This window comes from Arachis ipaensis, chromosome B10, assembly GCF_000816755.2.
Source record: "Arachis ipaensis cultivar K30076 chromosome B10, Araip1.1, whole genome shotgun sequence".
Lineage (NCBI taxonomy): Eukaryota > Viridiplantae > Streptophyta > Magnoliopsida > Fabales > Fabaceae > Arachis > Arachis ipaensis.
The window spans coordinates 9,749,562-9,773,373 of NC_029794.2; the positions used below are offsets into that span (position 1 = coordinate 9,749,562).

At 38.7% G+C, this 23,812-nt stretch overlaps 2 protein-coding genes across 4 annotated transcripts; one reads left to right on the forward strand and one right to left on the reverse strand.

Moving 5' to 3' along the window:
• LOC107623201 (metacaspase-1-like) lies at positions 810 to 22,977 on the forward strand. 3 transcript variants are annotated; one of them, XM_021114341.1, is made up of 7 exons: positions 810 to 1,472; positions 1,704 to 2,040; positions 2,109 to 2,392; positions 2,757 to 2,809; positions 5,874 to 5,878; positions 21,414 to 21,421; positions 22,964 to 22,977. In XM_021114341.1, exons 1-4 carry the CDS (start codon positions 1,061 to 1,063, stop codon positions 2,786 to 2,788), a joined length of 1,065 nt encoding a protein of 354 aa, XP_020970000.1. In that variant the 5' UTR covers positions 810 to 1,060; the 3' UTR covers positions 2,789 to 2,809; positions 5,874 to 5,878; positions 21,414 to 21,421; positions 22,964 to 22,977. The 3 variants fall into 3 exon arrangements, with proteins under 3 accessions (XP_020970000.1, XP_016180860.1, XP_016180861.1); XM_016325374.2 differs by lacking the exons at positions 2,757 to 2,809; positions 5,874 to 5,878; positions 21,414 to 21,421; positions 22,964 to 22,977 and adding an exon at positions 2,526 to 2,718 and having other exon boundaries at positions 815 to 1,472; positions 2,109 to 2,421; XM_016325375.2 differs by lacking the exons at positions 2,757 to 2,809; positions 5,874 to 5,878; positions 21,414 to 21,421; positions 22,964 to 22,977 and adding an exon at positions 2,526 to 2,718 and having other exon boundaries at positions 1,253 to 1,416; positions 2,109 to 2,421.
• LOC107623200 lies at positions 2,829 to 5,508 on the reverse strand. The gene is made up of 2 exons (XM_016325372.2): positions 4,521 to 5,508; positions 2,829 to 3,433 (listed from the first exon to the last, which is right to left on the reverse strand). The coding sequence occupies exons 1-2, from the start codon at positions 5,398 to 5,400 to the stop codon at positions 3,090 to 3,092; spliced, it is 1,224 nt and encodes a 407-aa protein (XP_016180858.1). The 5' UTR covers positions 5,401 to 5,508; the 3' UTR covers positions 2,829 to 3,089.

A 23,812-nucleotide genomic window follows, 5' to 3' on the forward strand; every position in this document is an offset into this window, starting at 1 on the left:
CGCGATACCATCCCCAGATAAAGACCCTACTAATGCAAAGGCCCTAGACTTTTCTGCACCAATGACTTTATCTCTAAAAGAGACCTTGGATGACTTTCCTAACCCCTCTCGAGAAGATCCTCAAACTTTTTGGTTCTTACCAAGTAATAAATAATAAAACAATATAGATCCTCCTATGCAAATATGAAATTATCTTCATCAGGATATATAGTATGTAGCGTTTTTATAAATATATTAGGTGTTTGTTACGGTACGATGATAAATTTATACGTACCGATACAATAAAAATAAAAACAAATAACAAAACATCATGTAGATTACATCAGCATTTATTTTTAAAAAAAAAAATATATATCATATCCATATTTTTACTAAAATATCCTTATAATTTAGAAAAAATAAAAAATATTTTTTTATTTAATTTTACATGGATATGATATATATTTTTTTAAAAAAAATAAATGCTGATGTAGATAATATAATCCACATGGCATTTTGTTATTTGTCTTTATTTTTATTGTATCGGTACGTATAAATTTAGGAAAAGTATATGGAACCAAAATGTAACCGGCCAAAAAGTAAACAAAATCGTTTAATTAAAATCACTTTTTGAATAATATGTTTGAAAATCGCCCCTGAGATCACGGAACACAAACTAAAACCCGATTTTTTATGGAACCCAAACACATTTTGGCTGATATACTTTTGGTTCCGTAGTTGTTCTCATAAATTTATCATCATACCGTAGCAAACACCAATATATTATTCTTTGATTGATACCTATCTATCTTGATGCACCGGCAATGTAGACTTGATTAGATTCTCTCTTGAAACTTTATCCAAACATGGTAGTGAATAGTGATAAGTATATGTATATAGCCGGGGGCCGGGGTTGATGATGAGTAAGTTCCAGGTCCACTAGAAATAAAAGAAAGTGATATAGAATCCGATTCTAGACATGTTCCAAAAGCATAATATAATATATGACTAAAAGAGATTGAACTTGTTTTCCAGTTTCTTCTTAAGTAGTTGCATTGAGGTTTATGTAGTCAACATTATAATGGAAAGTACTAAACGACTGGCGATAGGGAAATGCATTGGGTGTGGGAAGCAAGTTCCTATGTTAGTTCCATTAGGAGCTCTTAATTCTGCCACACTGTGTTGTGATTGCAAAAGCGCTAATAATAACAATCCAAACCGACCACAGTATTGGGTGAATAACGCACCAGCCATTATATATGTAAATCATCACCCTAACCATGCAGCAGTACCAATATCTCATCAAAACTCACTTATTAGGCCACCGCCACCTCCTTTTTCTCCCTATGGCAACAAGAGGGCTCTCTTAATTGGAATCAGTTATGCCAAACGCTCTAACAGGATTAACGGTTCTTTGAACGATGTCAACTCCATCAAGTACTTCCTCATTCACAATTTGGATTTCCCTATTCATTCCATTCGCATGCTCACCGGTATCTTTATCTCCTAATAGATTAAGGTGCAGTAAACTTCAGGTAAAGTTGATAGTTGAGAATTTTTAGATGATTTAACAGATTTGACTAAATTGTCATCTAACGACTCTTAGCTATCAATTTCAAACGAAATTAACTGCATATTGAGTTTCTAACTCTTTATTATATTTGATGGTGATTATATGTTAATACGGTATGCATAACTTGGTGCGTGCATGGATACATATGCAGATGACAGAGAAGAGAAGGATCCGATGCGAATCCCAACAAAACGGAACATCGTACAGGCGATGAAGTGGTTGGTGGAAGGTTCCCAGGCAGGGGATTCACTGGTCTTCTATTTCTCTGGCCACGGAGCCAGGGAAGTGGACCGTAGCGGCGATGAGATCGACGGCTATGATGAAGCCATATGCCCTCTCGATTACGACAGAGAGGGAAACATAATCGACGACCAGATCAACGCCACAATTGTTAGGCCTTTGCCTCATGGTGCCAAACTCCATGCCATCGTTGATGCAAGCTTTAGCGGCACCGTTCTTGATCTCCCATTTATTTGCACAACCAACCGGTCAGTTAAGTTAGTTAGGTAGGTATTTGTTTCTATTATTATTTCGCTAACGATTTGAATTTAAACAGAAAAGGAAATTATGTATGGACGAATAAGAAAAGGCGGAGAGGTGGTTACAGAGGCACAAAGGGAGGACTAGCAGTTTGCATCTCAGCTTGTGGTGACGACGGAAAAGCTGCCGAAACGTCGGCGTTTAGCGGCATGGAAAGCAGCGGTGTCTTCACCTACAGTTTCATCAGAGCCATGCAAGAGGAGCCTCCTCACTTGACTTATGCTGCCTTGCTCAACGCCATGCGCTCTACAATCCGTGAAGCTAGTAAGGGGCAATTTGGTCTTATTGGTCGACACAATGGCATCGACACTCCCCTGCAATATGCTCATGTAAGTATTGTAACTCTACTACTCTTTATGCTGATAATAACATATGTGTAGTGTAATTTGAATCACGAAGCTGCTTCTAATTGCAAGATGCTTTGTTGTTGCAGGAGCCACAATTGTCGTCATCTGACAAATTTGACGTTTATTATAAGCCGGTTTTAATGTAGCAGTAATATAAGACTCATAAAAGGGTCGTTAGATAGCATACAAGCACATACTATTCCATTGTGGCAGCAACACATGTAGACAAACCCCTTTATTTTTAACAATGAACTCTCTTCGTATACATGCTTATCCCTCTCTGATTTATGTACTTACTAACGTTATCAAAGACGATAGGATATGCATCTCAAGCTTAGCTAATGTTTGATCAGATTCTGTTCCTTTATTAGCATAATAATTGCGTGATGTAATAAATCTGTAGTTTGAAATTTATGGACGTTTTAATCCCTCAAAAAATAATAATAGAGTTCTTTTTACATCAAAAATGAAAAAAAAAAATGATAACGATAAGAGAATTGTATGCTTCCTTTTTACATTAGAGGTGTGTGCAACAATAAATAGAATAAAATAGAAGACCTGGTGATTGAACCTCAGAAACCTACAGGCTAGTAATGTACATTAATAGTAGATAGTGTAGCCCAAAAAATTCAATCTCCAGTTGCAAATTTTCAATTAAGGAGCAACTGCTTGCGAGATGCATTGCACCAACGAGCAAAGCAATTTTGGAGGTTTGGCCAATCAGAAGATGGAGAATGTGTGAAATAGTGCAGCCAAAGAGAGAGAATCTGCTCTTGCTGATCTGCTTCTAATCTCTCTATGATGTACTCCAACACGCTCTCCAACTCTGTCCTCTCACTAACACTTAGAACTGGGGCATCAGTTCCATTGCTGGCTCTACACAACAGTGGCAGCCATGACTGTAGCAACCTGAACTTCACTTGCATGTATACCTTCACTTTGCCTTCATCTATTTCGTCTTGCCCCATGTCTTTGGCTTCCTTGAACAAGAATGCTGCAACCATGCAAATTCAACCCCCAAATCAATTATATGTATACGTTCATAAAATTATTAACATCATCTTCTTATCTACATTTTTGTGAGAGCATAAAAACCACATATGGACATTCCCCTCGAGGAAAAAAGCCAACTAGATGCCATTTGTGGCCACTATGGTTGAAATTCCAATGACATATAGTTACAAGAAAACTTATCAAAACGGAGACTTTATGCACTAATGTTGAGTCATCTTAGTTAAGTGAATCATTTCTATATTGTCTTGCTTAACTTACTATTATGCTTACAAAACAATTTTTAAGGTATTATAGGTTTTTCTCCTTGAATAATACTAGATTGTCATATAATATATTAACAATGCGACTAGTTGTGAGGCAAAAACGAAATTACGTACGCCAATATGCAGATTAATTTTTGAAGATGAGAACAATACACGTGGCATTGCTAGAATAACAAGTTGGAATTGGATATGTTGCCCTGTTCAGAAGAAAACTAGATACGTCTCCTAAAGGCTATTATGCATTCACACACGATTCACGCCCATTGTCTTGCTACTTCTCTGTTCCATGCTTTTTTGGACTCCAATATTGTTCCTAACCTATTTTGATATGCCAAAAATTCAGGTGAAGTCGACTTCCCGTGAAGTGTGAAGTTGATATATGAGAGTCATCTGAGAGCCGTCGGATAAAAATTTAGTCAAATCAGTAATCATTTAACGGGTCAAATTCACGTGAAGTCGACTTGAGTTTCCATCTATATACTATATTTTCTGAAACCGAGTCATAATTATTTGAGTAACACTCAGAATAGTCCTAAAAAATGTTTAATTAAATACTTTAATCAAATTCTACTATTAGAGTATAAATTGTAGTGATTAACATTTATTAAAGACTAAAATATGCTATTATTACAAATTTTTCTTAAAAACTTATATTGAGATATTCCTCTAAATATTCTTTTTCCACGTAAGAAAAATAATTGAATGTATTTTATTTTCGTTCTTAATTAATTTATTTAGTGGTTGATATTTGATGGTGAGAAGAAAAATCTAATTAGGAAAAGCGAAAGAAATAGAAGAAAATACCTGTCAGTTTGACCAGAGAACACTGCAAACGCGAGTCCGCCGTCAGCGCCAGCCAACCCAAATTACGCGCCGCCGCCCACCGCCACACAGCTTCCTCAGGGAATCCATACGCCGCCAGCTTCTGACCCATCCACAAAACCTCCGCCGCCAGCTTCTCCACGGGAATCCCAACCAAATTCCCCGTCTCTCCGCTTCCCGCTGCGGCTCCTGCTCCCGCAACCCTCATGCCCACCGTCTTCACCGCCTTGAGAACCTTCCTCATGCGGTGAAAATCCCCGTCGTCGTAACCGTCCCCTAGCTCGGCCACCGCCGCCTCCAACTGCCTGAGCGCCCTCTCAAACGCTGCCGAAAGCACGACGCGGTTAACCTCACGCAGCGAGGGGGCTCCGTCGGAGTGGTTATCGTCGATGATCCTATCCGCAAGGGAGCGAACAACCTCGTACTTTCTGGAACTGACGGGAATATCATTGACGCTGATGAGAAGCTGAGAGAGAGCGCGGCCGATTGGAGTGTCGTTTCCCGGGGCGCGTGAATCGCACGCAAGCTGGTTGCTGTGGACGGGGTCGTAGGCGAGGAGCTTCTTGTTATCGGGGTTGGTAAGGCCGTTGAGTGAAACGACGTCGTATTTGCGTTGTTGATGTGGAGGGTAGAGTAAGTTGATGAAGAATGAAGGGACGAAACGAATGAAGAAAAGGTAGAAGCCTACGATGATAAAACGCAGCGTTTCGAGGAGCTTGTATTTTTGGGCGTAGTGTATGAGAGACTTGTCGGCGTTGTTTACGAATGAGACAATTAGGTTACGAATTAGGAGGGGTGGAAGTGGAAACGTTTCTTCTGAGGAATCCATCTTCTTATTGTTGTTGCTGCTTCCCATCTTCATTTGGAATTTGGAATTGCAACCAACAGGCACAAGGCCTATGCTATCATTCTCTTCATTTTAACCTATTTTGTGATCCCTGCTTTTAATGTTGCGAAACCGTGTGGTTTGAGCTTCATCCTTTTTTTAACACGTATTATATATTATTATTCATTGTTCACATAATGGAAATATCTCTTTTAATACCTTATAGGAAATTTTTTATTTCTATAAATGTAATCAAATAATCTGTCGTGATTATTACAGGTTAAGTTTGGACATGGATGGAGCGATCATATGGACCGTGCAATATGCTTTTACTTTTATTTATTTATTTATTTATTTTGAAAAAAAAAGACAAATAGGACCATATTTTTTAATTTGAAGACAAATTTATTTTTTAGGATTGAAAAATATAAAATTATTCCTCACCTTAGAAAATACATGATATTTAGATCTTTTCGTGCAATTGTCTAATCAAAACATAACTGAGTAAGTTGATGTGTCATCTATGTATTCGTTAGGGTACTTACGTAATCTGTTGTAAAAAGGTTCGAGAACAAATAAGTTCTTAGACTTCAAAACAATATCGTTTTATGATGAGTTCTCCTCGTTTGGCTTCTTCATTTTTCCTTTTATCTAGAGCATTTTCTTTACCATTGAGATTTTGTTCCTAGATAAACTAAGAAGTTAAAGACACAAGACAGGGACCGACAGTGTCGCCCCCATTTCGAGAAGTCCTAGATTGGAATCTCCATCCACCGCCACCAACAAGACAGGGAGGTCGTTGTCGTCTCGTCAACGGTGCTGTTAGTCGAAAAGCCACGGGAGGGAATGTTGTTGAAAAAGAAGAAGAGAGTAGTGGAGGCCGTCAACGGAAAAGTAAAAAACAGTGGCGGCTCACCAGAGAACAAGGTGAACGTGTGTTCCGACGATGTCAACAACGGTAGTGCACAAGAAATTTCTTGCTAGCGGTGGCGGCAAAGGGTGGTTGCGTGGCCAATGATCACATCGGCAGAAAACGAAGCATATATGGAAGAAGCAGGTTTAGGTGGTTCTACTTTATTTATTCATTTATGTGTTAGTTGCCGACTAAGAATCGCGGCAAGGGGAAGGACCCAACTTGAGTCTTGTTGAATGAATGAATGAATCTTCTTCCTTCATCACATTCCCATTCAATTATGTACCTTCTGCTTCCTCGTCTCCACCGCTGCTGCCACCCACATTCATTTTCAGATCCTCTTTTTTAACATGTTCTATCTCTCCTCCTTAGGTCCAGCTTCTCTCGTAGCTTATTCATTCTCATATATCTTTCTCTTTTAATTTTCACTTACCTAGTGTGGGATAATCTATTAGAAGAGATTTTGCAATTATCAATTTGATGACAAAATCTTTAAAGTTTATTCTTGCTCTCAATTGGTTAAGATTGGATGAAAGTGTTCAACAGTTTGTAGTTTTATGTTGTCTCAAGTTGACCTTGCAAGGAAAGCTGCTTATTTGAGTCATAAATGGAAGGATGTCTCTTTTTCTAAGCCTGTCTATCCACTTGTGCATCCTGCAGTCTTGGTGGAAACCTATGAAAATGAAAAAAGTATGTCATATTATGTTCATGAACTTCAAAGGCATGAGAGGATTAAAAATGCTCTTGCTCATATTGGGACTTACAGTCACATGAACGTGCTTTGTTGTATCTGGTGATTTTGGTGGTGGGGTAGGTTCTATTTGATTTAATTTGGTTCTTGAATCTTTTTTATTTTTGAAAATTTACTTTTTTTTTTAATGGGAATTGAGATATGAAAAAAAGATCCCATTGATTCAAGTTGTTCGTCAATAAAGAATTTGAGATATGGAAGTTTATCATTTTTTTTCATTTATGAATAAAACTTCAGCGACAAGGAGGCTTCATAAATGCTTTAGATAAGGAAAAAATGAAAAGATCAAGCAAGGAGGACTCATCACAAAATGACATTGTTTTGAAGTCTTGGGACTTATCCGTCCTCAAACTTTTTTACAACAGACTACGTAAGCACCATAACAGACATATGGATGACACATCAGTTCATTCCGTTACGTTTTGGTTAAGCAATTGCACGAAAGCATCTAAATGTCACGCATTTTCTAAGGTAAAGGATGATTTTGTATTTTTCAATCTTGAGAGACGAATTTATCTTCGAATTAAAAAGCCAGGAACCTATTTGTCATTTTTTCTATTTTTAAATAAAAAGGGATTAATTTTTTTCACTAATATTTTATTATTTTCTATACAATCTTCAATTATAAAATAAAAAATTTGTGCTTATAAAAAATATAAATACCTCTTTAAAAAATTTTACCAAATTAAATGACATCTAAATAAGTCCTTTATCAGATGGATTACATTCAAGTTTACCGGTTACTATTCTCTTGATGCTTGCGGATAATGTTTTCAGAGACTTCTGAGTAAGATTGTCATCCTCTTTTTTTTGGTGACTGAACATAACACAAAGAAAAAACACCTAAGAGAAAGAGTAACACTCCTCTCTAATAATAATGTCTAAATTATTAGGGGGTTGTAACCACTCTAGGTACACCTGCTTGTACTGCTCCAAGCTTCTCCATAATTGGAATTGATTTGGCATTAATTCCAAATTCAAAAGTTGAATTTTGATTTTTTACTGGGATTTGACTACCTTCTGCCGTTTTCTCATTGTTATCCACCGAAAACAGTGACGGCAAATTTTTCTCCTTCACCATGGTGTCCTTCCCAATGTCATTGTTGTTCTCTTTCGCACATTCTCTTGTTACATGCCCAAAGCAGCTACATTTTTCACAAATTAAATTCAAGTGCTCATATTCTATGTCATACATATGACCATCAACTTGAATCTTTTTTATGACTGGAAGTCCCAAGTTAATTTGCACACATGCTCTTGCATACTTTCCCCTTTCTGCAGATTTGGTGGCTAAATCGATGCGGATCGGTTTACCAACAGCTGACGCAATCATTTTCATGGCTTTCTCTTGATAATAGTTAATGTTTAAACCTGTGATTCTTATCCAAACCATGGTAGATCCAAAAGTGTTTTCACAAGGTCTGAATGAAGAACTCCAAGGTTTAACCGCAACATAACTACCAGTAATCATCCACGGTCCTCCAAGGAGAACTTTTTCTCTATCCTCCAAGAGATCAAATTTAACTAAGAAATAGCCAAAACCGACATCTAGTACCTCATATCCTCCTTTGGTTCTCCAGACTCCTTTAAGCCTGTGCGTGATCGCCGTATAGCTAAAGTTTTTTCCACCTCATATCCTCTCCAGACTCCTTTAAGCCTGTGCGTGATCGCCGTATAGCTAAAGTTTTTTCCAAGAACTTTGATCACGATGGCATCTTTGGCATCTTTTGCCAATATCTCCTTTGCTTCTTCAGTGAACGTCACAGTTGGTATCTCCGAATCGCCTTGCTTACCAACTACTGTAGCCATCTTATCCCCATCAAGAGAATCAGCAACCTCCAAAGCTCTCCTTGTTGAGGCACCCACAACTTTATCTCTGAACGATATCCACTGACCTTGAATCTTGATATTGTCTCCTTTAATTCCCTCCTTTTCACCTGATGCATGCCCACCTCCACTCTCCCCCTTATTGCTCTCGCCGGCATGGCCGGCTGCCTCGCTATGTGCCACCCTCGAAGACTCTCCCCCCCTCTCTCCCCTCTCCATTTCAAAATTCAAAAAATAGCGAGATTGATTTATCAATCATCAAAATCATCACTATCTTTCTTATTTTTTGAGCTGTTATATGACTCAAAATTTTATTGTAAGTGGTGGTGTCCAAATTACATGAAAGTACTAAATTGCAGCATTAAAAACGTGGCCCAATCAAATTTAGGTAAATACAATAATAAAAAGTTGGAAACTTAAAAAAGGAAAAGTATTGAGAAACAACAATTTTATTAAATTTTAGTCAGCATGTAATTAGTAAAAGAAAAATGAGTAATTTTATACATTGAATGAAATCTCACACCATTAAAAATATTATTGATGACTACTTGATGGCTAAAAATTACAAAAATTACTAGCTCTCTAGCACTTCTCCTTAAAATAATAGAAATCATATTAGAGAAAAAACAAAATTTGCCGTGTTGTTCTCTTTTGCATATTCTCTTATTACATGCCCAAAGCAGCTACATTTTTCACAAATTAAATTCAGAAGTCCTAAGTTAATTTGCACACATGCTCTTGCATACTTTCCCCTTTCTGCAGACTTGGTGGCTAAATCGATGCGGATCGGTTTACCAACAGCTGACGCAATCATTTTCATGGCTTTCTCTTGATAATAGTTAATGTTTAAACCTGTGATTCTTATCCAAACCATGGTAGATCCAAAAGTGTTTTCACAAGGTCTGAATGAAGAACTCCAAGGTTTAACCATAACATAACTACCAGTAATCATCCACGATCTTCCAAGGAGAACTTTTTCTCTATCCTCCAAGAGATCAAATTTGACTAAGAAATAGCCAAAACTGACATCTAGTACCTCATATCCTTTTTTGGTTCTCCAGACTCCTTTAAGCCTGTGCGTGATCGCCGTATAGCTAAAGTTTTTTCCAAGAACTTTGATTACGATGGCATCTTTGTAGGGCTCTGCCAATATCTCCTTTGCTTCTTCAGTGAACGTCACAGTTGGTATCTCCGAATCGCCTTGCTTACCAACTACTGTAGCCATCTTATCCCCATCAAGAGAATCAGCAACCTCCAAAGCTCTCCTTGTTGAGGCACCCACAACTTTATCTCTGAACGATATCCGCTGACCTTGAATCTTGTTATTGTCTCCTTTAATTCCCTCCTTTTCACCTGATGCATGCCCACCTCCACTCTCCCCCTTATTGCTCTCGCCGGCATGGCCGGCTGCCTCGCTATGTGCCACCCTCGAAGACTCTCCCCCGCTCTCTCCACTCTCCATTTCAAAATTCAAAATTTAAAAATTAGATGTTGGCTCATTGTCATCCTCTTTTGCATGAGAATGTTATTTTTCTGAATTTGTTTTGAGAATTCCATTGCTGTATTGCCATAGTCCTTGGATAGGTTTCTCTTGTGATTCATTTATTAATTATATTAATGTACTAGCTTTGAAGGAAAAAAAAATATTTTTTATTATTGATTACTTTTTTAATCACTACTTGTTTAATATATCTTTGTATTGAATATTTGATAATATATAGAAATTGAATCTGAAAAGAAAGGACATGTTGTTAACTACACATACAATAACACTCCTCTCAATCTGTCTCTTGTCTCTCAATATGAGAAAGTTTGTAAGACTCATTTTTTGTTATTTCATATCCATCTCCGATGATAATGATGAAGAATCCAATATAATAGTCTCTTTAGCCACACTTTCTTTAACTACTTTAGGCATGTCCACGTCGTATTTAAAATAGATGTACAGCTTATCAATTTTCTTGTATCTCAACTTATCTTTCTTTATCTGATTAATCTTCATATCTCTTTTAATTACACGAAGTTCATATTTTATATTAAGTGCTCCCATATCAAGTTAGAACATTTGCTTATACTTTCGGTAACTCAATTCTTTAAAGAAAAAAACTTCTTTACTTTACTATCCAAATAGCAGAGAACTCTCTTAAAGTCTTTGACAAATCTTCCTCCATAATAAAACACAAGAATGACCATATATTCAGGCATTTGCAATTATATTTATTCAAATTTTAATAACATATCCTAACAATAAAAATGTTTAAACAAACAGTTAACGATGACTGCATTATTTAACGAGTTAAATCTCAAAGTGGTTCCTGAACTTGCACTTGAGTCTCAAAGTAATCCCAAATGACTTCTAGATAGGTGTGGGTGTGGTAGCCAACCCATCCTCAAATGGTCAGGAACAGAGGCGAATCTAGGGAGAACATTTTATGGTTGTCCTAACTACAATGTAAGTGATTTGTGTTAATGTATACAGCTCTTGTCATTGATCATTCAATTTGTAATATTTCTTCTTCATGGGCGTGAAATGTGGTTGCAAAGTGTTGACAAGAGATGGTGTGGTCTCTTTATGTGGGCTGACAAAGTTTCGGAAGAAGAAGAAGTAAATGACAGAGATAATCTGGGATTTGAAATAGAGGAGTGAAGAATGAAATTTGCTTGGAAGATTGGAAGGTGTTGGAGTCTGAAGTTAGAGCTCTAAAACTGGAATTTTGTGTGTTGTTGATTATTGTTATGTTAGTAAATGTGATTGCTATTTGTGTAGTATAAAAGTAGTGAAGGGCATTTGGTTACTGTGTAACAAAAAAGTGTAAACATGATGGTTGTGATTGTTGTACCCTATAAACAAATGAATAGAAATGATAACACAATGTTCAATTCTATTTTGTCATTGTTGTGCTAATTGTAATTTAGAAATGAAGAAATATGAAGTTAAGGAACAACAATAAGATTTTAAACATTCGAGGATAATATGCAGCTTATGTTAATTATTTCTAAATTTGTCTGTGTCAAACTAGACACTATAAAAAAATAACATAGAGTATTTAACTCAAACCAAAAGACATACACCCTGAAACATGGAACTCGAAAATTACAATGTTCAATATTTAAAACCAAAATGTCTCAACAGAAAACATCTAAATGTTCATTTCTTGGATTTTCTTGGTGGATTGAAGCTCAGGGTTGGAACAAATTGCAGGACGTTACGCAACCTTAAAGTTGTAGCTGCAGATGCACCAACCATTGGATCGATACGAGCAGTTGTTGGTGGTGGAGTATTTGAAATTGGAACAGTGAGTAGTAGAGGAGCATTTGAAACATTTGTCCAATGGCTGCCAAGATTTGTCCACCAAATCTTGTTTTCAGAAATGCTCCATCAAGTCCTATTAGAGGTCTATAGCCCGTAATAAATCCCTTCTTGCATCCATCCAGACAAATATACATCTTGTCAAAAGTGGACTCTTCTTCAGAGTTGGGATGAGGAATTGTTGAGATGCGCACAGTTGATCCAGGGTTGCACTTCAGCAGAGTCTTACCACAGTCTCTGACAATCCCGTATTGTGCAGCAGCATCACCATACACAATGTGCCTTGCATCTCCAAGAGCTCTTGTCAAAGAAGACTTGTTCAAGTCCAAGTCACATTTGATTTTGAAGTATGTTAAAGCTTCAGAGTGCTTCAGATTTGGAAAATTTTTAAGCTTTTTTACCAACTTGCTTGCCAACCACTCTCTGTTAGCTAATCTATTCTTTGTCTCCCTTGGGCAGGTATGATCATCATTAAATATTTTAACTTGCCAGCAAACACCCTCATTATCCTTAGAGGCATAAATAACCCAAGGACATTCCTCACCTTTACATAAAGCCCAGCACCTTAAGTTATCATTTTTCTTGAACCAAACTCTTCTACCTTCCTGTATGCAGTACTCCCTCACAACCTCCTTAAAATCCAGCTTTGTGTTGAATTTCATCCCTATCTCTAGGTAGAGTTCTTCAAATCTTGTACCTTCTCAGAAAACAGGGAATGCTTCATCATCATCAACTTCACCGAGTTCATCCTCTGAGTTAGGAGGTGTCTTCATTTCTTCCGAATGCTAAGAGTCTCTCCCATCTGAATAATCTTGATATTCATCATGAGCATCATAAACACCAACATTAAGACTAGGGTCTGCCATGGGTCTAAAAAATAACTCATCATATTCACCCGAATCATCCTCAGGCACCAAACCATCATTAGGTTGGAGTATCTCCTTCCTCAATTTACTAAGTTTAACATTCTTCACATGTTTCTTGTTAACCTCTTTCCTTTTAGCTATTAGTTTTGATAAACCACTATTTTATGGTTTTATCTTATGCTCATTTGAGTGGTTTCATCAAGTCTTTACCCACTTATTCATATGATTTTCATGATTTTACAATCCCTTCATAGTTTTGTTCTATGGTTGAAAACTTGCTTCCTACAGATCTTTAATTTGTGTATTTTAATTCTCCTTTATACCATTCGATGCCGTGATCCGTGTGTTAAGTGTTCCAGGCTTCATAGGGTAGGAATGACTTAGAAAATGGAGGGGAAGCTTGCAAAAATGGAAGGAACACAAGAAACTAAGGAGATAATCAGCGAGCATCAACGCGTGTGCATGGCTCACGCGAGCGCGCGATATGAAGAAATTTGCAGCGACGCGTGCGCGTGCCTGACGCGAACGCGTGGATTGGAGTTCTGCAAGACGACACGTGCGCGTGACTGACGCGTATGCGTAACAAGGAAATTCGCCAAATGACGCGCACGCGTGACTGACGCATACGCGTGACATGCGTGATCTGCAGAAATAACAGAAAACGCTGGGGGCAATTCGGACTGAGTTTTGACCCAGTTTTTGGCACAGAAACACAGACTAGAGCCAGAAAACGTGCAGAGACTCAACACACATTCTCATTAGCATAGTTTTTAGTTTTTAGATCTGAATCTAGAGAGAATTTACTCCTCCTCTAGGTTTTCTTTACATTCATAGTTCTATAGTTTTATGCTTTTGCTTTTGGATATTGAAGAGTCATCACCTCCGTTGAAGATACTATTCTAGTTTGTTTTCTTATTCCCTATTTATTTATTCCATATTCTTAATTCTTGTTTAGAGTTACAATTGGATTATCTTGGATTTATTAATGCAAATGATTACTTTTATTTTTAATTAATTTTCAATCTCTATTTTATTTAAATTATTATGTCTCTTTTCTATTCCAAACTCCCAATAACGAAGATGGTATCCATGTTGATGGAGTAGACTCCCAACTTGGCATGGGAGTTGATTAGGAGGAGACACTTGAGTTGGAATGCTCAAGTGGTTAGTTACATTGGAAGTTGTTGGCTAATTTTATATTTACTAACGCTAGACCTTCCTAAGGGAGATGACTAGGATTTGTGAATAAGAGTTAGCTTAATTACTTGACTTTCTTTTATTTAGTAAGGGTTAACTAAGTGAAAATAACAACCTCTTTATACTGCACTTGAGAGAATTCCAACAAGGATAGAACTTCCAATTAATCATTCCCCCAGTCAAGGCTTTTTATTTTGAATAATATAAATCTCTTTTAATTCTCATTACTTTAATTTACAATTATATGCTTGTGCTCATTGCCCAAACTCAAAATCTCTTGGAAAACTCCTGATTAATAAATTAGCACCCTTTTTAGTAGCTCGTTGGGAGACGACCTGGGACTCATAACCCTAGAATTTTTATTCTAATTTTATGACAACCTTTTTAAATTGATGAGGCAGATTTTTGCTGGTTGAGAGTTATACTCGCAACGTATCTCCTATATTGAATTATTAATTGGCCGACTTACGCCCCACTCGTCAATTTTTGGCGTTGTTGCCGGGGAGTTGCAATAGCGTGCTAAATTATTAATTAGTGTACATATTTTTATTTTATTTGCATATTTTATTTTTATTTTGTTACCATGAGCTATATGTTTCTCTCATTGAATGACGCGTTCACTGCCTAATCCGAGCTTAGCCGCATTTGATCCTGAAATTGAAAGAACTATTTCACGTATTAGGCGAGCTCGGCGTCGGTTAGCCTTTGAGGGTGGTGAAGTGATTGTAGTCTCATCTGAGGGTGAATCTGAACTGCCATCTGAGAGCAAAACAAGCTCCTTTACTACTGATTCAGTTGATTCACGTGCAGATAGAATGACAGCACCTAGGAAGATTACTCTCCAGGAAGCTAGAGCCCCAGATTTTACACTGCAACCGTATCAAGTGCGTCATCCAAATCTGGCTGAAGATTTTGAACTGAAGACTGCACTAATCAACTTGATGCCCAAGTTTCATGGTTTACCTGCTCAGGAGCCTATCAAGCACCTTAGGGATTTCCAGATAGCCTGTTCTACTGTTAGGCGTCATGGTGCAAATGAAACTTCTATTCTGTTAACCGCCTTCCCGTTTTCTCTTGAGGAAAAGGCGAGGGAGTGGTACTAGTCGCAACCTGAAACAACTGTTACCAACTAGGATACGCTCAGGAGAGAATTCTTGGAAAAATACTTTCCAGCTGAAGTCACAGATAGATTGAGGAAAGAGATCTCCTGCATTGTTCAAGGTAAATCAGAGACTCTCTATGAGTACTGGGAGCGCTTTAAGAACCTTCTGGACGCATGCCCCCATCACATGATTGACAGGCTAGTGTTGATCAGCTACTTCACTCAAGGCATGAAGCCTCGGGATAAAACTACACTCGATGGTGCTAGTAATGGATCTCTGAAAAAGTACAAGACCGCAGATGAAGCATGACAACTGATCAGCGACTTAGCTGAGTTCACTCGGAATCACAGGCACAGGAGCAGCCACTCAAAGACTGTTACAGAGGTTTCCTCTAGCAGTGAGACTACTGCCGTCACATAAGCTATATGTGAAATGACCAACCTACTGAAGCAGATACAATTGAATTAGTAACAAGCTCAGCCTCCCCCACCACAACAAAGCCAACAATTGGTCCCCCAAAGAGTATACGGTATCTGTGCTGATTATAGTCATTATACTGATGAGTGTCCGCAGCTCCAACAAGAAGACAACACTGTGGCAGCTACTCATAACTTCTATGACCGCCCGAATCAAGGATACAATCAACAAGGCGGCAACTACAACCAAGGTGGGAACTACAACCAAGGGTGGCAGGACAACTCCAACCAGGGATGGAGAGATAATTCCAACCATGGCTGGAGGGACAACTATAACAGAGGAGGCAGAGACAACAATGGAAATCAGAGGTGGAATAACAACAACAGACAACAAAATCAGAACCAGCCTTACAGAGCTCCTCACCTAAGACAGTCACAAGGATCCCAGCACAACCAACAACAGGCCCCTCAGATCACTTATCCTCCTTCCTCATCAAATGACGAGATGCTTCGTTCTCTTGCACAAGGACAACAAGACATGCAGACTACACTGAACTCTACTTTAAATGGTTTGAACGCCACTTTACAAGCTCTCGTCTCCCGGATAGATTCATTACCTACTCCCACCAACCAACCTTCATGCTCCAATGGAATTCCTTCTCAACCCTTACCTAACCCCAAGGGTAGCATCAATGCCATCACTTTGAGGTCCGGAACCACACTGCAAGAGAGAAATCAGGAGGAGCCAAACCCACAAGAACACACCCCATTTGAGGATATGGTAGAAGTGGAAGATGCTGAAGAGGAAGAGGAAGTACAAGACATGGTTGAAGAAGAAGCAGCTCAGCCAAGGAATGGAGCACCAAAGGAAGCAGAAGATGCAAGTGGCGCCATTCCTATTCCATTTCCACACCTTGCAAGGAAGTCCAGAAAGCAGATGGAACTAGATCCCAAAATGGTAGAAATTTTCAAAAAGGTTAAGGTAATTGTTCCCCTTTTTTATGTTATTTAGCAGGTACCTAAATATGCAAAGTTTCTGAAATATTTATACATACATAAAAATAAAATTAATGAATTAGAAACTATTCCTTTAGGTGGTTCTATATCTGCTTTAATGGGAGGTATACCTGAAAAATGTAGTGATCCAGGTCCATGCATGGTTAACTGTACCATTGGAGGTGTGATATTTTCTGACTGCATGTGTGATTTAGGAGCGTGTGTTAGTATAATGCCATTGTCTATATGATGCTTTGAGGCTCCCTCCCTTAAAAAGGTCGGCAGCTCGTTTTGTGTTAGCAGATAAAAGCATTATTACAGTAGTTGGAATTGCTGAAGATGTATTAGTGAGCATTAAGGGGCTCACATTTTCCATTGACTTCTATATCCTGGAAATGCCCCCTAATGACTCAGGAAGACCATCATCAATCCTGCTTGGAAGACCATTCCTGAAGACTTCAAAGTTCAAGCTGGATGCATTCTCAGGAACTTACTCCTTTGAGATAGATGGCAGAGCAGTGAGTTTCAGTTTAAATAAAGCTATGAAGCACCCTCCGAAAGATCACTCTATCTTCTAGTGCGACAATATTGATGAAACTGTAGCTGAAGTTCACCAAGAAGAAGTAGAAGAGAAGCACATGGAGCAAGGTCCAAGTGTGGGGACACCCTCTGAACACAATGAGGACACTTTGCCATTACCACTAGCCCCGGATGATCCAGAACCTAGCCATGAGCAGAAATTGGAATTGAAACCCCTTCCTCCACACCTCAAGTATGCTTACCTTGAGGATAATCAGAAGTTTTCAGTTATCATTGCAAGGGAACTCACTTCCCAACAGAAGGAGCAACTGCTTAGTGTGCTGAGAAAACATAAGAAAGCAATTGGGTGGAGCTTGGCGGATATAGTAGGCATCAGCCCTCAAGTTTGTGAGCACAGAATATTCTTAAAAGAGGAATCAAAGCCTGCCCGTCAACTCCAAAGAAGATTGAATCCCACTATCTTAGAAGTTGTTAAGAAAGAAGTGACCAGGCTGCTTGAAGCAGATATCATTTACCCCATCCCAGACAGTGAATGGATCAGTCCAATACAAGTGGTGCCCAAGAAGTCTGGAGTCACAACAGTAAAGAATGAGCATGGAGAGCTCTTGATAACTAGAGTGCAGAATTCATGGAGAGTTTGCATTGAATACAGGCGTCTCAACCAAGCTACTCGCAAGGATCATTACCCCTTGCCATTTATTGATCAGATGCTTGATTGAGCCTATCAGGTAAATCCCATTACTGCTTTTTAGATGGTTATACAGGCTATTTTCAAATTCATATAACTCCTGAAGATCAGGAGAAGACTACTTTTACATGTCCTTTTGGAACGTATGCATAAAAAAGGATGCCTTTTGGCTTATGTAATGCACCTGCTACTTTCCAAAGATGCATGATGAGTATCTTTTCAGATCTTATTGAGAACTGTATGGAAGTATTTATGGATGATTTTGGCGTTTATGGTGATTCATTTAACCTTTGCTTGGATAGTTTAGCTAGATTATTAGACAGGTGTGTTAGTTCAAACCTTGTATTGAATTTTGAAAAATGTCACTTTATGGTAAAACAAGGGATTATTCTAGGACATGTTGTGTATAATACTGGTATTTCTGTAGATCCAGCAAAGGTAGATGTCATTTCTAGTTTACTTTACCCCTCCTCTGTGAGGGAAGTCCGTTCATTCCTTGGCCATGTAGGTTTCTACAGGAGATTCATTAAGGACTTCAGTAAGGTAGCATTACATTTATCCATACTGCTGTAGAAAGATATTGAGTTCGAGTTCAGTGAGGATTGCATGCAAGCATTTGATAAGCTGAAGATCGCCCTGACTCAAGCTTTGATTGTGAGAGGACCAGGCTGGAGCCAGCCTTTTGAGATTATGTGTGATGCCTCCAACCATGCAGTAGGAGCGGCGCTGGCTCAGAGCGAAGGTTAGGATCCTTTCGTAATTGCTTATGCGTCTAAGACCTTAGACGCTGCTCAGTCTAATTACACTACTACTGAAAAAGAGCTTCTTGCTATTGTTTTTGCTCTGGATAAATTCTGAGCCTATTTACTTGGTACTAAGGTAGTAGTGTACTCGGACCATGCAGCTCTAAAATATTTATTAGGTAAAAAAGAGTCCAAACTAAGGTTGATACGTTGGATACTGTTGCTGCAAGAATTTGATTTAGAAATTAAGGATAGGAGTGGTAACCAGAATTTAGTGGCAGACCACTTGAGTCGCCTTGAGCACATTAAGGATGACTCCACTCCTATCAATGATGCTTTTTCATTTGATAGCTTGCATGCAGTATCTGAAGTAGTTCCTTGGTATGCACCTGTAGCTAATTATCTAGTTAGCCATACTTTCCCTCCAAATTTTACTAAGCATCAAAGAGACAAGCTGAAAAGTGAGTCAAAATATTATATATGGGATGATCCATATCTATGGAGATGTGGTGCTGACCAGGTAATTAGACGGTGTGTGCCTCAATCAGAATTCCCGTCCATTTCAGAGGCTTGCCAATCATCTGAGAGTGGAGGACATTTTGGCCCTCAAAGAACAGTTAGAAAAATCTTAGACTGTGGATTTTGGTGGCCTACTCTTTTTAAAGATGCTGCTGCTTTTTGTAAATCTTGTTCCCCATGCCAAATGTTTGGTAATATATCTAAAAGAGATGAGATGCCTCAACAGATTATGCTATTCTATGAAATTTTGATGTTTGGGGTATTGTCTTCATGGGACTATTTCCAAATGGGTGAAAACAATTCCTACCCGTACTAATGATGCTAATACTGTTGTTTTCTTTGTTAGAAACCATATTATCTGTCACTTTGGATCACCACGAGCAATCGTGAGTGATAAAGGCACTCACTTTTGTAACAGGAGATTAGCAGGATTATTGAAGAAGCATGGGATTGTTCACAAAGTAGTAACAGCATATCATCCCCAAACCAATGGGCAAGCATAAGTATCTAATAGAGAAATAAAGCGTATTCTGGAGCATAGTAAAGCCTCATAGGAAGGACTGGAGTGCCAGGCTATGATGAGCGGCTAATTTATACCATTTTGGCATTGTTTTTAGGTAGTTTTTAGTATGATTTAATTATTTTTTATATTTTTATTAGTTTTTATTCAAAAATCACATTTCTAGACTTTACTATAAGTTTGTGTATTTTTCTGTGATTTTATGTATTTTTTGGCTGAAATTGAGGGACCTGAGCAAAAATCTGATTCAGAGGCTAAAAAAGGACTGCAGATGTTGTTAGATTCTGACCCTCCTGCACTCGAAGTGGATTTTCTGGAGCTATATAAGCCCAATTGGCGCGCTCTCAATTGCGTTGGAAAGTAGACATCTTGGAATTTCCAGCAATATATAATAGTCCATCCTTTGCCCGAGATTTGATGGCCCAAACTGGCGTGCAAAGCCAGCTTAAAACTTTATGGCGTAAAACGCCAGAACTGGCACCAGAATTGAAGTTAAACGCTCAAACTGGCACCCAAGCTGGCGTTTAACTCCAAGAACAGCCTATGCACGTAAAAGCTTCAATGCTCAACCCAAGCACACACCAAGTGGGCCCCGAAAGTGGATTTCTGCACTATCTGCACTTAGTTACTCATTTTCTGTAAACCTAAGTTACTAGTTTAGTATAAATAGCACTTTTTACTATTGTATTCGGATCATATATCATACTTTGGATGCCATTGTTGGTCTCACGGCTACGCCTAGACCTTTTTCACTTATGTATTTTCTACGGTGGAGTTTCTACACCTCATAGATTAAGGTATGGAGCTCTGCTGTTCTTCATGAATTAATGCAATTACTACTGTTTTCTATTCAATCACGTTTGATTCTATTCTAAGATACTCTCTCGTACTTCAATATGGAGAATGATATGATCCGTGACACTCATCATTATTCTCAATTCTATGAACGCGTGCCTGACAACCACTTCCGTTCTATCTGAGCTCAACGTAGTCATTGGGCGACAGCTTGAGTGCGTATCTCTTGGATATCTAATACACGGACCGAGTTCGTGAGATTAGTATCTTCGTGGTATAGGCTAGAATTATTGGCAGCATTCCTGAGATCCGGAAAGTCTAAACCTTATCTGTGGTATTCTGAGTAGGATCTGGAAAGGGATGACTGTGACGAGCTTCAAATCTGCGAATGTTGGGCGCAGTGACAGTATGCAAAAGGACAAGGGTCCTATTGTAAGACCCAGAATTTTTAAATAAATCTTATTATGAGTTAGTTTCAATTTATTTGTTCATTAGAAATTTTATTTTCAGAAATTATTTTATCAAAGCTAATTAAATCAGGTTTTGATAATTAAATAATATTTTAAAAAATAATCTTAAAGGTTTAAATTATATTTAATTAACACTCTATACCCCTAATTTTATTAAAATTTCCTAAACTATCCTAATCCTAATCCTCTACCCCACCACCTTCCTTTCCCCAAACCTAACCTAACCTAAACCCATTGCTTCACCCACTGCTTCAGAAAAAACAAAGAGAAAAGAATAGATAAAAACAAAAAGAAAGAAAAGGAGAAGGAGATCTGAGAGGGAGAGGGGTGCCGGTGGAAGGGAGAAACTATCTGTGCCACCACCGTCCCGCCGTTAGCACATCGCCGGAGCAGAGGAGCGCGAGTGAGGAAGGCGCCGTGAGGGGTATCGTGCCGTCACAGCTGTCCATGCCGTCTTCATCATCGCCGAGGGAAGTCAGCGCCGCCAGCATCACCGTCACCAATCCTCTTCATCGCCACCGTTGTGCTCGTAGGCGTGGAAGAAACACGCCGCCGCCAGATTCATCGGATCTCCGCCGCCGTCAGCGGTATCGTCGTCGCCGCGTTCTGTTCCACCGTCACCTTCACGGAGGTCCAAGTCACCGGAGCTCCACGCTGCCTCTGCCGCCCGAAACCCCACTACCGCCATCGCACGAACCAGAGGAGGAGAAGAGCCATCATGTTGCGTGCAAAAGGGAGATCGAAGCTGTTGCATGTGGAGGAGAGGAACGGTGTCGCGGTTGGGGCTGGGATCTTCTGCCACCGCTGGGTCACCCACTGCCATCGCTGTTCTGAAGTTGTCAGGCCACCACGAGGATCCGATGCAAGGAGAGGGAAACAGAAACGCAGATGGAAGAGAGAAAAGGGAGTCACCGCAGCTGCTGAACTGACAAAGCCACTTCTGAGCTGCCGCAGCCATTGTCGGAGTTCTTAGCTGCCGCCATTGCCGTTGGTAAATAGTATTCTTGCTTTCGATTCCCATCCTTTCAATTTCTAGGGATATGGTTATCACTGCGATGTTATTGTAGCTGCCACTGAGGTTTTCCACCATCACCGGAGCCGCTGTGGGGAGAGTTTGGAGTTGCTGCCATTGCTTCGTCTCCATGTTTCTCTTTTGTTAAGTAAGCATATCTTTTTCAAAACCTTCACCACTAGTGTATGTCTACTCTGTTATGAATTTGATAAAGATTTTAAGATGTTGGTAAAGTAGGTTCCAGTTTCGGTTGTTGTGTGTCACGCTTATAGTTGTGGTTGCTGCTACGGATAGTGGATAAAGCTGAGATTACGGCTACTGCTGTTGCTGGTCGAGGAAAAGGGGTTTTTGACGCATTTTGGTTTTGCGAGTTTCGACTTTGAGGTAGGGGTTTTCTTAAAATCTATTTTATATTACGGAGTTGTGATAAATAGATATTGATGCAAAGAGATTTACTTCTGTGATTATATTTGTCTTATGGATGTGATGGTTTGTTGGACTGAATTATTGGGTGCTTGATTGCGTGAGTGGTGTGTGGTTGTGGATAAAAACTGGTTTGAAATGTCATTTACTTGATTATTAAGAAAGGTGGATTTTCTTGGTTTTAGAGTTTACTTAGTAATATAAATGAAACGATTTTGGAAATAATTTGAGATATGAAAATAAATTGATTCTGGGAGCGGTTTGATTGTGAGTTGGTTTGATTTTATGAATGATTTAATATTTGAGCTGATTCGATTTTAAAAAGAGTTTTATTGTTAGAATTGGTTGATTTGAAAATAATTTGACATTGGAACTGGTTCAATTCTGGAAAATATTTGAGATTTGGAAATGGTTGAGAAAAGATTTGAGAAATATTTGGATGGGATCCGAAAAGGGTGGCAGTGTCCGAGTTTTAGAGGAGATGCTGCCGAAATTTTATAAAAATGAAAGTTTTATTTAAAGTAATTAATTAAAAAGATTTGTTTTTAAGCATTATACGTTTTAAGATTGATTTTTCTATCAAAGAAAGAATTTTGTTTTGGAATTGAGATTGTTAACGAACAGAATGAAAAAGAGGATGATGAAGATTTTCTTTGAAATATGGCTTTGAAATGAACTTGGAAATGAGATTTGGATTGATGAATGATTATGATGTTGAGAATGTTGAGATGTGAACTTTGAATTATTCACATGGCTTATGAATTTGAAATATCTGAGATACGAGGTTCCCTGGATTAAGTACCGTAGCTTGCCATCACGTGTACCAGGTTGAAAACTCGATACTCTGTTGGCCCTACGACATAAGTGTGTGACCGGGCACTATATAAATTCCCGGGAATGTTACCCACATTGAGTAATATTGATTATTTGAGAAAAAGCTATGCATAGACTCTTGGGGATGCACGTCGGTGGACAGTCTAAGTACAATTCAGACTTGTCGGGTTGGCTGGATAACCGACAGATGAGCCTCATCAGCCATAGGACAGGCATGCATCATATGCATTTGTATGCTTTGCTTGAGTTTGAACTTGTTTTGGTTTGCCTAAATGCTCAACTGTTCGTAACTGCTACTTGAACTATTTGCTGTAACTGCTGCCTACTTGTGCTTTCCTTGTCTGCCTTGCCTGTGTTTGTCCTGGCGTGCTACATTTGAGATTGAACTTTGGTGCTGAATTAATGATTGTGTTGTTTGATTGCGTGGTTGGTTTCTTATTGAGATTTTCTTATAAGAAAGGAAAGGTTTTGGATTTCTGAAAGATTAAACATTGTTTCTTTGAAAAGGTTTGAACGATTATCTAT